Raw genomic sequence first — 14,698 nt, forward strand, 5'->3', positions numbered from 1 at the left:
TCAATCCTAAAGGAAATCAACCCTGAATATTCATTGGAAGGACTGATGTATTACGTTCCAATACTTTGGCCACCTGATGTGAAGAGCCAACTAACTGGAAAAGACTCAATGCTTGGAAAGACTGAGAGCAGGAGGAGAAGGGGGCAACAGAGGAAGAGATGTCTGGATGGCATCATCGACACAATGGACATGAATTTGAGAAAACTCCAGGAGATAGTGAAGGACAGGGAAGCCTGGCATGCTGCACTTCATGAGGTTGCAAAGTCAGACAGGACTGAGTGACTGAACAACAAGTAGGAGGAGATGTTGGGAAAAAAAGGTTCATATCGATGCTATACCATTTGAGATGCTTTAGCAGCAGCAGCAGCATAGGACAGTCATTTTCAACCCAGGCTGCACTTTAGAATCACCTAAGGCACGTGGGCACGTGTGCCTTATCTCCAGGGATTCTATTTTAATTAGGGTGGTCTAGAGGCTTGACATTACTATTTAAAAAAAAACAATTAGCTCTATTGAGAAATAGTTTACAAATACTAAATTACCAATTTTAAATGTACAATTTGTTGAGCTTTAAGAAATATATATATTAAAAACTCTGCTATAATTATAGTGTAAAATATTTCAATCTCCCCAAAATGTATCTTTTTTTTGTCCACTTAGGCTGCTGTAACAAAATACCACAGGTTGGGTAGCTTTTAAAGGACATATGTTAAGTTCCCCTGGTTCTGGAGGCTGGCAAGTCAAAGACCAAAGTGCCAGTATGGTCAAGTTCTGATGAAGGCCTGCATCCAGCTTCACAGTTGGCACCTTCCCTCTGTAAACTTGCAGAGATGAAGGGACTAGGGATCTCTCTAGAGCTTCTTTTATAAAACACGAATCCCACTCACAAGGGCTCTGCCCTCATGACCTAATCACGTCCCAAAGGCCCTGTCTCCTACGACCATCAACTTTGGGGGTCAGGATTCAAACTATTCAGGATATTTTCTAATGTATGTATATACTGTAATGTGTTTATCCATTTACCAGTTGGTAAATATTGGGTGGTTTCAGTTTTTGGCTCTTATGACTAAGTTGGTTATAAACTTTTAAGGACACATCTTTGTCTTGACATATCTTTTTATTTCTCTTAAGTAAATATCTATGAGTGGCAGTGCTGAATTGAGTGGTAAGGATCTGTGACAGTTTATAGGAAACTACCAAACTGTTTTCCAAACTGGCTATACTGTGTTGAATTCCCACCAACAATGTATGAAGTTCCAGTTACTCCACATCCTTGCCAGCACTGGTTTTATCTTGTATCAACAGGTCCTATTTTATCAGAGTTTGATGATTCTTCATTGTAAACTTTCCCTGTTTACCTCCTGTGTGGCCTAAGCTCCAGATTGGACGCAGGCAAATTGATACAGGCTTTAAACTATGAATTCAGTTGCTCCATTTGATATACAACTATTGGGTTGCTGGTAAAGAATCCGCCCGCAATGCAGAGACCCTGGTTTGATTCCTGGGTTGGGAAGATCTGCTGAAGAAGGGATAGGCTACCTACTCCAGTATTCTTGGGTTTCCCTTGTGGCTCAGCTGGTCAAGAATCTGCCTGCAATGTGGGAGACCTGGGTTTGATCCCTGGGTTGGGAAGATCCCCTGGAGAAGGGAAAGGCTACCCACTCCAGTATTCTGGCCTGGAGAATCCCATGGACTGTAGAGTCCATGAGGTCACAAAGAGTCGGACATGACTGAGCGACTTTCACACTATTGGGTTATTTATTTCTTGAGTAAGCTTTATGCGTTTATATCTTTACAGATATCGGTTGGAGAGTGACATCATCAACATGGCAAAAATAGAAGCTTTCTATTATCTTCCCCTACAAAAATCACCAATTAGACAATCACCCACAGATCAGAGAGACTCTGTGGAAGTCCAAGAATCCGGCAGAGGTTCCAGCACGTGACTGGAGCAACAACAACGACAAAAATCTGCAACTGAACACATCAGAGAGGGTAAGAGGAACATCTGACTTTACCTACACCACGCCTCTCCTGGGTAGCTCAGCTCAGGGGCAAGAGAACCTTTCTCAGCCTGTGATGTCTCCTGTGGGGGAAGGTGAGAGTGTGAGAGGAAGTGCCTGGATTCTCCAGCTGTGCGAACACTGCCAAAGAGGCTTGTTTCTCTCTTGCCCCATCCCGAGTTCTAAGTCAGGAGCCCCACACATGGACAAATCTTTGGCTAACTAACTAAGGAAAAAAAGAAAAGACTCAAATAAAATCAGAAACGAAAGAGGAGATATTACAATTAATTAGCCACAGAAATACAAAAGATCACAAGAGATAATAGTGAATAATTATATGCCAACAAGTTTGATAACCTAGAAGAAATGAGTTAATTCCTAGAAATTTACAACCTACCCAGACTGAATTATGAAGAAGTAGAAAATATGAACAGACCAATAGTGAGTAAGGAGACTGAATCAGTAATCAAAAACTTCCAAACAAAGAAAAGTTCAGGACAAGGTGATTTCACTAGTAAACTCTACCAAATGCTTAAAGAAGAATTAACAGTACTCAAACTCTTTCAAAAAACTGAAAAAGAGGGAACATTTCCAGGTTCATTTTACAAGGTCAGTAATACGCTGGCCAGACAAGGACTACAATTTAAGAAAATTACAGGCCAATATTCCTGATGAATATAGATGCAAAGTTTTCAATAAGAGAAACCCAATAAGATATTAGCAAGTGTAATTCAAAAGCAAATTAAAAAGATCATATAGGAATTTCGCTGGTGGCTCAATGGTTAAGACTCCAGGCTTTCACTGCCATGGGCCTGGGTTCAGTCCTTGGTCAGGGAATCTAAGATGCTGCAGGGAATGCAACATGGCCATGAAAAAAAAAAGTCTGGCCTCTTATCAAATACTGGATAACTGCCTTGCAGATACAGAAGGAATCCTAGTGGAGAAGAAAATAAGAAATACTGAGAGAATATTGCAAAACCGATTTTTTTTTTAAGTTTTTTAAAACTTGCTTTCCTAAACTGGTGTCCACTTATACCCCCATTCAGTGTATTGCCTCAAGCCCAAAAATGTTGAAAACTACTACTGCATTAAATAACTTGTTAGATGAGAAGATTAAACTTTGGCTCTTAGCTAAATCAGCTAAGAGTTGCACTCTTGAGGTTTCGTTTTGTCTGCCTGCCAATCAGTCTCAAAACCCAGCATCCAGGGCAGTCTGGAGATGAGTCAAGCAGCAATAAGACAGATTGGGTCTGATCCCGGATGCTGAGTCAAAAGTTGTACTGATAAGCAGCTCGGCTGCCTTGCAAACATGTGAGCCACTAGATGGTGCTCCATGCTCACGCTGAACCTGCCAGGATGCCGCATCCCCAGAGTCTGACAGGCTTCCAGGACTGACTCATCCTTTCAGCACCACAGGCCTGGTGCCTAAGGCGCACCACACCTTTAGAAACCCGTGAGAGTATTTTACTTTCTTCTAAAATCAGGAGAAAAAGGAAATATAATATTAATACTACTTTATTATATTCCTCTCTATACAATTCATTCAGATGCTTTCATGCTGCTGCTGCTGCTGCTAAGTCGCTTCAGTCGTGTCTGACTCTGTGCGACCCCATAGACGGCAGCCCACCAGGCTCCGCCGTCCCTGGGATTCTCCAGGCAAGAATACTGGAGTGGGTTGCCATTTCCTTCTCCAGTGCGTGAAAGTGAAAAGTGAAAGTGAAGTCGCTCAGTCGTGTCTGACTCTTAGCAACCCCGTGGACTGTAGCCTACCAGGCTCCTCTGTCCATGGGATTTTCCAGGCAAGAGTACTGGAGTGGGGTGCCATTGCTTTCTCCGACAGATGCTTTCATATATATATATATATTTATGTGTATATATATATTTTTATTATTATTTTTAATGGAGAAAGGGGGGCTCACTGAAGGCAAAGTATCTAAGGCCCATGAAAGTCATAATACAGCTCTGACTTCCTTTGCATCACATCTGGAGTGTGGATCAAAAATGTCATTGAAATTGAATGTAGTTCCAGGGGTACCTCTATGTGTGGACATCTTTCAAGAGGCATGAATTCATGCACTTATTTAACTCAACAGATTCATTCTTAGTCACATGTCCTCTTGCTTTTACCTTCTAAATCCCTCCCCAATCTGTTGTCTTCCCTGCACACCTATGCTGCCACCTGAGTGTGGGCCACTGATACCTTCTTTTGGACTCTGACAACAGTCTCCTACTGGCTCCTTTGCCTCCATGCCCTTCTTTAAGCACCGAGGGTCACTTGCTGAAAATCAAACATGATCAGGTTAAGCTTTTTTGTTTTCATCTAAAGCCTGCCATGATTCTCCAACACCAAGAGAAGTGATCTCTCAAATGGGGTGTGTATACTTGAGGAAGCAGACAAAAGAAATCACTGGAGAACAGAAAGAAAACAGAACTGCTACTTATATTTGCCTTTCATCTGCTTCTTTAAACATTTCTAGTTTTTTGTATGCTTTATTTCCTTACACAGTACATGTGCATTATTTATACATAAATATACATGTATTTGGAAGGGTGTCAGTTTTCACCTTTTTTTCACCAGAAGGATGCATCATCAAAAGTGTTTGGAAACTTTCAAAATGACAGCCAAGTCTTTTAGAATCATACATAGGACCTTCCCTGCTTGTTCTAAACACACAGAACACCTCTTAAGAGCCGGAAGCTGTTAAACTTTCAAGCATTTACAGATATTTCAGGCACAGGCTGCATCTCCCTAATCAGGTTCCTCACTTAACCCACCTCTCCCCCACCGCAGGCTCCCGCCCTCTGCAGCCTCTCCTGGCTTCTCTCAGCAGTCCTTCTCTCCCATAGATGCCTTAGCTATAGCGTATTTATTTGATTATATTTTTTTCCCTTTATCCTGTGATGAGGTATGTGGGTGGGGGTGTCTGGCTGTGTGGGCATATACCCAAAGAAGGACTGTATTGATAAAGCAGCTAGCAGATGCTGGGCACTGGGCTTAGGCCCTATCTATGTGTCATTTCAATGCATCTCTCATGTAGGTGACCAATTCCTTCCAGTCTGTCTGGAACCTTCTAGGTTTTAGTTCCGAGAGTCCTGTGTCCTAAGAAACTCTTCAGTCTCAGACAAATCAGATGGTTGGTCACCCTGTGCAATAGCCCCATTACACTAGTAAGCAGACTAGAGCTCGGAGAAGTCATCAAAACTTAGCTGAGCTCTCACAGCTAATTAGCACGGTGTCCCTCAGAAAATCAGCACTCTTTCCACCATGCCTGTTCATCAGTGGGGACCATGTCTTCGTCAACTTTGCACCTTCATGTCTGTCATGATCTCTACATATATTAAATAGTTGATGAACAAATGAATGAATGAGTGAACTCTCCAACAGAGAAGCAAAACACCTGTTACATGGTGACATAGTGAACTAACCAAGCCCTTCTCCCTCCCTGTGATTCTACATCATCCCAGAATGTAAAAGAACTGGTCTCAATGAGGATAAATGACTTGCCTAAGGCTACAGTTCCTGGAAGAACGTGGGGCAGGCACCAGAATTCAGGTTTCCCTGACTCACACTCCAAGGATCTTTCTACTAGAACACTGAGTGAAATTAATCAAAAGGCAAAGAAAATAGTGGGAGAAAACCCAGCTTTTCTTTAACTTCTACCCAAAGACACTAAGCAACTCTGAACTGCCAGAATTTGAATCAGTTAAAAAACCCGAAGATTGGGAACTTTTCTTAAAGGAAAAATAACTCAAAAAACAGTGTTTCCAGGGACTCCCCTGGTGGTAGAGCGGATAAGAATCCGCCTGCTATTGAAGGGAACATGGGTTCGATCCCTGGTCCCAAAAGATTCCACACGCCACGGAGCAACTAAGCCCATGCACCACAACTACTGAGCCTGTGATCTAGAGTCTGAAAAATGTAACTACTGAAGCCTGTGTACCTGGAGCCTGTAGTCTGCAACAAGAGAAGCCACCATGAAGAGTAGTAGCCCTGGCTCCCGCAACTAGGGAGAAAGGCCACGAGCAGCAACTAAGATCCAGCGCAGTCAACATAAATAAATAATTTTTTTTAAAAAATATTAAATGGTAAATGAAAAGAGTGCTTCCAAAAGAATATATCTATGAAACAGTAACAGACTCAGACACAGAACAGATTTGTGGTTGCCAAGGGGTGGTGGGTGAGGAAGGGATGGACTGGGAGTTTGGGATTAGCAGATGCAAACTATTACATATAGAATGGATAAACAACAGGTCCTGCTGTAGAGCATAGGGAACTATATTCAATATCCTGTAATAAACCATAGTGGAAAAGAATATGAGAAAGAATGCGTATATGTTTGTGTGTGTGTGTGTGTGTGTGTGTGTATAAAAAGCTGAAAATCACATTACTGTACAGCAGAAATTAACGCGAGATTGTAAATCAACTCTACTTCAGTAAAATAAACTTAAAAATAAACAAAAAAAAGTGTCTCCCCATGGGGAGGGCTGAGTACCAGAATATGAAACATATAAACTGCCGTATTTATCATGCGGAGGCCGTTTGTGATCCAGTCAATCCTCCCCACTCCGACCCAAAAACAGTCAAGCCTTGGGTCCAAAACAACCTGGCATCTCCAAAACGGAAGGACTGTTTGGAGACCCAGTGGCCAGGCACTGCCAGCCAGAGAAGAGGCAATGTCCCATGCCCCGCCCTGTGCTGCTCTGAAATGCCCGCTTATCTCCATCTGTACGGTGCCTTCTGGCTTCCAGGCTGAGTCTGTGCTTTGTCCCCTGCTTTTACTGACGTCTTTGATTCTGCAGGGTAAGCTCAGCCCGGGGCCAATTGGAATTTCAATGCATAATGTGAAGGATGGGTTCCAGGAGGGCTGCTGGCTGCTCCCCACATCTTGACTGCCGAAGAACAAAAGGAGCCCAGCGGCGAGCACTGGGGCCATTTGCAAGTGACTGAGGGGACCTGTCCTTCTTTTCCATCTGAATCTGCCCTCGAGGCTCTTTCATGGGAAAGAAGAGGAAGGAAGGAAACGGAGCTTTATCCCTTCATCCCATCCCCCTCCACCCCAATTTGGGGCAGCAGGCTAGTCACACCTGGGAATGTTCCAGCAGCTTATACATGGCTGGGGCAACAAGGATGCTCAGCCACTGTGAGAGTCAGAGAAATTCTTAGCCCTCGTGGGATCTGGGACTGGCCAAAGTTTAGCTCTGGCAGGACTGTTGGGGAGAGGCAGTGGGGTGGAGCTGAGAACAAGGGTTCTCCTCACCCCTAGCAGCGAGAGGGTCGTTTCTGAGCAGGGCTCAGCTAATGCCTCCCGAGGTCTCCTCTGAACTGCGGACGGTATTCAGCGCCTCGAGGAAGAAAGTGACCGTGGTGGCCCTGGGACTTCTGGACTGCTGGCGCTGACCTCAGGTGTGGCCTACCTGGTACTGCTCTGGGAAAGGGAACTTGGATTCACCCCAGCTATATGCCTTCCGGAATGTGCTGGAATCACTTCCAGCTCCTCGGATATCACAACACTGGGAAGGGGCTGAAAGCGACCTCTCTGGTCCACCACAGCCCCCGGAGCTCTTCTGCCACCTCCCGTCACCCGCGGGGACTTGGAGCGGGCAGCGCTGGCCCCGCGAGGCTGCGAATCCCGCCGACGCTGCCGCATCACTGGGCCGTGAACTGTGCCCTTCACCTGAGCCTGGGACACCTACCTGAGGGCTAAACCTGGGCCCGCGGGGACAGCCAGTGGGGAGGAAATCCACGCAGGCCGGAGGGCCGGGGCCAGCCTGTCCCGCGGTGCTGAGGCTGGAGCGTCCCTTAGAGGGGCAGCGAGCAGCCCGGGCAGCAGCTTCACCCAGGCCACGTGCGCGCGTGCGGGGCGGATCATGCGTCTTGTTCACGGGCGTAGCCCCGCGAGAGCACAGCAGCCCCTAGTGCCGGAGTGCCCGCTGGGTAATGGGGATGATAGAATGGATAGTCCCGGAGAAGGCAATGGCAGCCCACTCCAGTACTCTTGCCTGGAAAATCCCCTGGACTGAGGAGCCTAGTAGGCTGCAGTCCATGGGGTCGCAAATAGTTGGACACGACTGAGCGACTTCACTTTCACTTTTCCCTTTCATGCATTGGAGAAGGAAATGGCAACCCACTCCAGTGTTCTTGCCTGGAGAATCCCAGGGACGGGGGAGCCTGGTGGGCTGCCGTCTATGGGGTCGCACAGAGTCGGACACGACTGAAGCGACTTAGGAGCAGCAGCAGCAGAATGGATAGTCCTCTGGCTTGCGGGCTTGCCTGAGAGGTTGAGCCTTGGCTGAAGTGAAGCGAACTTGTGTCTCTTGGGGAGTGCGGTGGGGTGGGGAGCAGTACCCAGAGGACAGGCTGGGGAACCAAGCAGGGCTCAGATCAGGAGGTGCTTTGTAGGCTTGTTTGGGACTTTTCACTTGATGGTCAACAGCAGGGAGTGCAGAGGAACTTGCCTGATCCATTCCAGCCTGGCTCTCACCCTCATCCCCTTGAAAGAAGTTCGCTCAGTCATGTCCAACTCTTTGCGATCCCATGGACTGTAGCCCGCCAAGCTCCTCCGTCCATGGAATTCTCCAGGCAAGAATACTGGAGTGGGTAGTCATGCCCTCCTCCAGAGGATCTTCTTGACCCAGGGATCGAACCTGCGTCTCCTGCATTGCAGGCAGATCCTTTATCAGCTGATCCACCAGGGAAGCCTCATTCTCTTCGGAGACAGCAGATGACAGTGCCTGCCTGACCCTGTCAAGTGTCAACGTTCTCCAGCTTGGTTCCTTTCTCACTCCCTTGATTTGTTGTTGTTTAAGACTCTGCATTGTGTTGCAAAAACAAAACAACAACCCACTGGACCGTGGCCCAGTAAAGCAGAGCAGCCAAGCCTCTCACTCACAATAGTGCCTCATTGTGCCCTTTGATTTAACCAGAACCTCAAAAACAGGAATCTACAACTGAGACCTAAATGCTGAGCAGGATCAGCACATGCCCACCAGATGGCCTGAATGTCTCACATTTTGGTCCCCACACCAATGGAGGCCGTCAGTCCACAAACTGTCATTAAGTATCAAATGTGATTCCCAGGTAGCTCAGTAGTAAAGAATCCGCCTGCCAAGCAGGAGAGGCAGGTTCAATTCCTGGGTTGGGAAGTTCTCCTGAAGAAGGAAATGGCAACCCACTCCAGTATTCTTGCCTGGAGGATTCTGCGGACAGAGGAGCCTGGCGGGGTACAGTCCACGGTGTTGCAAAAGAGTTGGACTAACACTTTCACTTCTTTTCATAAGAACATGGGTCCTACTAGAAGGCTTACACAAGGACTTCATTTTAACTTAATAACCTCCGTTAAGTCCCTGTCTCCCAATAAAGTCACATTCTGAGATCCTGGGGGTTAGGACCTTAATACATGAGTTTTGAGGGGGCCTGATTCAACTCATAACAAAGGCCTGTCCTGGCACTTTGACCCTCTCCCTGGCACTCTCCAATCCCCTTCTCTGCTTTAGCTTTTTTTCTTTAGGAACCTCGTATCATCTGATGTACTACTATATATTTTCCTTTCATCTTATTTCTCATACCACCTTGTGAGGGAGAAGGCATACGAACTCCCATTTTCTGAGGTGCAGAAACAGCAGCTAAGATGGCGGTGAAAACTTTTGCTGGTTCTCCCAACTCTTCAATGCCTGAGTCTGATTTGAACCCGGCAGTCTAGCCTCACAGGCTAGGTTGGTCCTTTTCCTCACCCTCGAGGCAGCCCATGCAAGATGGGTGGAGAGACCATGCAGGGTGGTTCCCCAAAGAGTCGCGGGTGGGACCTGCTCTAGGAACTGAGACAGAGATAAGGGGGTTCAGTGCAGGATGGGTCACCCAGGAGGATCTGGGAGTGGACGGAGCCTTACTCGGTGGGGGGAGAGGGGGGTAGGTGTGGAAGGGGTCCCAGGCACGATGTCTTGGGGTGGGGAGGAGAAGAGTCCAGCCAGACTTGAGTGCTGGTTCCAGTCAGGGGGGCTGGGCAAGAAGGCAGAGTGAGGCCAGGTGGCTGCAGCCACGAATTTAATGACAGCTGAAAGGAGGAGGTTCACCCTCACTGTGGACCCTCCTTACCCCTGGGGAAGCAGCAGCTGGCTCTGAGCTGGAAGCAGACACTGCTATGTTGATTCCCAGGCTTTATTCGTCTGTTTATTGCAGGCCTTCATGTCTGCTAGGACTGTGGAGTCAGCAGGGGCACCGGGCCAGGAAGGGTGAGGCGCCCTTCCGCTCTTAGCCCACTGCCATCCCCTCCCCAGCTGAGGCCCAGCCCAGGTCAACGGGACACAAAGGACCGTGAACAGTTCTTATTTCCCACATCAGCCAAGTCACTTCCTGAAACAAAACAAAACCAATTATCTCTAGCAATCGCAGATCTGCACCAGTTTTCTTAATAGCCAGGGTCTGAAAGTGATCTTCTTAGAGATCATCTCCCAGATCGCTCATCTGATGACTGAATTGCTGGCTGGTTTTAGGTCTGTTGGAACTTCTCTGGTAGGGAAGAGCTCATCTCTGATAGGGAAGGCAATTCTGCCCGCCTGGGCAAATCCTGGTAGAGCCCCCACTCCACCCCCTTCAACCCTAGCAAGCTCTGCATCCTCAGTTTGGCTTCAAGATTCCACACCTTTGAAAGGAGCAAGTAAGTCTCACATTACTTATTTAGCAAATGGTCTGGTGCATATTATTTTCATCTGGCATTCTTATTAGTAAGAATCAATGAACCTCCCCATGTAGAATAGCAGTTTAAAGGGGGGGTATCAAATTATTTGTCTTCCCAATCTCTTCGACCCCTGGATGGATAAGTAAGAGGCCAGAATGTGAAGAACTTGTATGCTATTGAGGTTTACTTCTATAGCTTGGGAGGTGCTGCTGAAGGATTTTGAGCTAGGATCTGTATTTTAGCAAAAAAAAAAAAGAGAGAGAGAAAAGAAAAAAAAAGAAAAATCAATTTTGAATTCTGAATATTTAGATGAAAGGGAAGAAGCCTAAATAGAAGGTCACTGTAATGGTTGAAGTAATGGACAGTGAGGGCCTGACCTCATGCAGGAACATGGGGACAGAGCAGCTGGTGGAGAACTAGATGAGCAAGGGGTGTTGGATGTGAGCAATCAAGATAGCTCCTGTAGTTAGAACTTGGCCATCCATCACCATATAGGGTTCTCCAGGAGAAACAGATTCACCAGATATGAGACACCACAGAGCCATGGCTACTGTAGAACCTGGGAAAGGTCCTGACATCACCTTAATTCTCCCGTGTCCTAGAGACTGAATTAGTCAGCTGTGGTGAAATGCTGCCCAGGTAACACTAGGTCGCCCACCCCCACCCGTCCATTCAGCCTCAGTAGCTTCTAATGAGGGTGTTTTCTCTCTCCCTCAAGTGACACATCCTCCACAAGCTGGAGAGTCCAGTGGGTGGAGACACCTCTACCTGGGCACTGTGGGTCTCATAGCAGAAGAGACATGGCGGCCGCAGGCTACCTCAAAGCTTCAGTCTCCAAGCCACACAGGTCACTCCTTGCCTTTTTCACTGAACAGAGGATGACGTTTGGCCAGTACTCAATTCAACATAATCCTCCAGCAGGGAAGATCAGCACATGCCAGAGGCCAAGCTTGACACCAATGGGCAGGATGTATAATCCTCTAGAAGGAAGGGCTAGAGAAGAGTTGGTGTGACAGTCTAATGTCTTTCCGGCCTGTGGAGCATCATTACCACCCCTCTGCTTCAGCATCCCACCCCAGCTCTTGTGCTGCCACAGGTCCAGGCCTCAGGCATCCCCACAAGCGCCTGGAGCTTCCCTCCGTGTCCGGGCTGGTTAGGGAGAGCACCCCGTTCCACTTGAGTGGGGTGAGGTGCTGGTGGGGGTTGTCGGACTCTGCACATCCCAGAAAAGGATGTGATTTCCAACACAGCATGTTTAGGTTCTGCAATAACTGCATAAATGATTTTGGCTTCCACGGGCCACATGAGAATCTCTTCACCTACCTGTAGTGCACTCTGGGTAAACAATTCCTGAGTTTCAATCTGATCATAAAATGGTACCAGAACACTGGCTATACAGTCCCCAAACATCACAAAGCAAGATGCTCTGAGGCGTGAATAGTGTATCTTTAACATAATCTTATATTTGGAAAAGCAGTTTTTAAAAAAAAAAACACTTGAAAATACAAGGTAACAGTAACTTACATAAGTTTTCACCTTATATTGCTTGGCCATTTTTACATATAAATTATTGCTTACTAGCTTTGATAAATACACAGCACAGTCATATGTACAGAAGCAGAAAGCATGAGATATGAGAAAGAAAATACTGTTAATGGCAATTCTGGTAATTCCACAAGTGTTTCATATTTACCAGCTCTTCTAATGGTGGAAAACTACAAAGTGTAGTCCCTGAGAAGTTAGGTAGGCGCCCTGATTGCAGGTTTTCTATCTTCTAACTGTTAATGCAAGCTGACAAGGTCACAGCAGTCAAGAGTCCTTGCTTCTGGTTGACTTCATCCCAGTCTTTAATAACAGTGTAATACGAATACAATAAATAGGCTATGCAAATAAATAGTACTCTGCTAAAAAATGTTTAGTATATACAGCTTTGCTTTATATAGTACATTTTCATTTAACTTTTTGGCAATTTTAAAAAAACGTTTTTCAGCACTGGTTCTAAGCACAATGGCTCACTGGTTAATAAGCAGGCTGAAATTTTAAGGACATGTCTTTGAAGCATTTAAAAGAAACTCCGCATTAGACTGCATTTAAAAGAACCTCCGCGTTAGACCACCACAGTGGATCTGATCTGCCCCTAGTTTCTGAGAGGTTCGGATTCCCTGTGCCATCCACGGACATTTGGGATCTGTGGTAAGCGATGACTACAACAAAACCACAGGGCGGGGATCAGGGCAGCCGTCAAGGCCGAGCTCCAGGGATTGAAAGCCACCAACACCTTCTCTTTCACACTACTGTTTCTCCATACGTAGAGGTGAGTACACCTTTCCCCACAAATTGAGGGGGGGGGGCTTTTACTTTGTCCTCTTGCCTCGGAATTTCAGGTATGCTCTACCCAACTTGCTTATGGATAGGGGTCTAAGACAATAAATTTATTCTACAGAGATATCAGAATAAAGTAAATGCAGGTGATAATAAGTATCACTACAACCATTCGGCAATTGTACAGATTGTAACAGAGAGTGAATTTTAAAAACTGTAGTCTTTGGATCATCTGCAAATGTGTATGAAAAAATTTATTATTTTTGGAATGGTTATGATTTTGCCTATTGGAAACTGTTGCTGGGGCTTCCCTGGTGGCTCAGACGGTCAAGAATCTGCCTGCAATGCAGGAGACCTGGGTTCAGCCCCTGGTTTGGGAAGATCCCCTGGAGAAGGGAATGGCGCTACCCACTCCAGTATTCTTGCCTGGAGAATCCCATGGACAGAGGAGCCTGGTGGGCTACAGTTCATGGGGTCACAAAGAGTCAGACACGACTGATCAACTAACACTTCAGAGCACACTGTCCTATGCTAACTTCTAAAGAGGGCTGGTTTGCTGGAATGCTGACAAATCCAAAGACCCACAGGACTGTCTGAAAGTTGTGCTGTAGCAAAAAGAACCCTCTTAAAAGGGCCCATGCACTCCTCGCTGGTGAAGGTTGCAGATACATGAGATGTTTCAGAGTGAACGGAGATTTTGTCCAACTGTGAAAATCTAATAGAGTTGGAAAGGAGCTTATACATCTTCCTGGTGAGGGAATATGACCTACCCCTATTAACAGGGACCCAGCTTAAATTCCGTGCAGCCTGTTCACTGGGACAACTCCAGACTTGTTAGAAAGAGTCTCATGTTAAGCTTGATCTGGTCCCCATGATCCTGCCTTGAATCCTTCAGTTCCAGATTCAGGCCTTCTCGGTGCTTCTGAAATTTCTGAGGCCTGCTGCCAGAGAAACCTCTGGAGATTGCTGTTAAATTTCAGGAAGATTTGGAGATTATGACTTGCAGAAGACGGGGATGGAAAAGCACATCTAAACAGAACAAAATCCTCCTTTCCTTTTGCTGCCCTGAGAGCCACGTGAGCCGCATGACTGGAGGAAACAGTAGGCAAGTGCCGTTCTCTCCCCAGTCTGTTTCCACTCATACCACATGGCAGTAAACTGAACACACCCTCAGAATCTGTTCAGGCCTGATGTACATGTGGATTTGTTTGGCCATGCACATATCTGAGCTGAGGTCCAAGCAGCAGGTGCTGTGTTGAAATAGCTCTCCACTGGAGCAACTGCAGTAGTTCTAGATGGAGTAGTATAAATCTAATGCAAATAATCACTCAAACTCTAAAACACAGAGATGATGTCAAAACAGCCTCACAGGATCAGAATGGCTAAATGCTACTCCCTAAGAATAAAGACCAGAACACACACTGGTGCTGTCAGCCCACAGAGTCACCAGTAATCGCCAAGGGGAGCACTTCTCCACTGTTTGATCAGCCTTGAGAGAAATCGCTTTTCCCTGGTTCTGATGGTTCTGATCTCTTCCAGTGAGTCTCATTCCATTCCCAGCTGCCTGGGGCATTTCTCTGAGTGGACCAGCCCTGGACGGTGCCTTTCTGTCAAGCCCTGTTCATTTTCAGGACTGAAGGACACAATGGGACAGACTCTCAAAGTCCTCCCCAAATTTGCTCCAAGTGGTTCTTTCGA

General features: G+C 46.4%; 1 protein-coding gene across 1 annotated transcript in view; it reads right to left on the reverse strand.

Moving 5' to 3' along the window:
- Nucleotides 1-12,116: 12,116 nt before the first annotated feature.
- RAPGEF5 (Rap guanine nucleotide exchange factor 5) overlaps nucleotides 12,117-14,698 on the reverse strand; it is a 235,495-nt gene continuing 232,913 nt past the window's right edge. Inside the window, exon 27 of the mRNA XM_081536402.1 lies at nucleotides 12,117-12,523. Within this exon, the coding sequence (XP_081392528.1) occupies nucleotides 12,488-12,523 (36 nt within the window). The 3' untranslated portion in view covers nucleotides 12,117-12,487. The remainder of the gene's footprint in view (nucleotides 12,524-14,698) is intronic.

Source organism: Giraffa tippelskirchi, chromosome 10 (genome assembly GCF_054371585.1).
Source record: "Giraffa tippelskirchi isolate mGirTip1 chromosome 10, T2T-mGirTip1v1.2.pri, whole genome shotgun sequence".
Classification (NCBI taxonomy): Eukaryota; Metazoa; Chordata; class Mammalia; order Artiodactyla; family Giraffidae; genus Giraffa; species Giraffa tippelskirchi.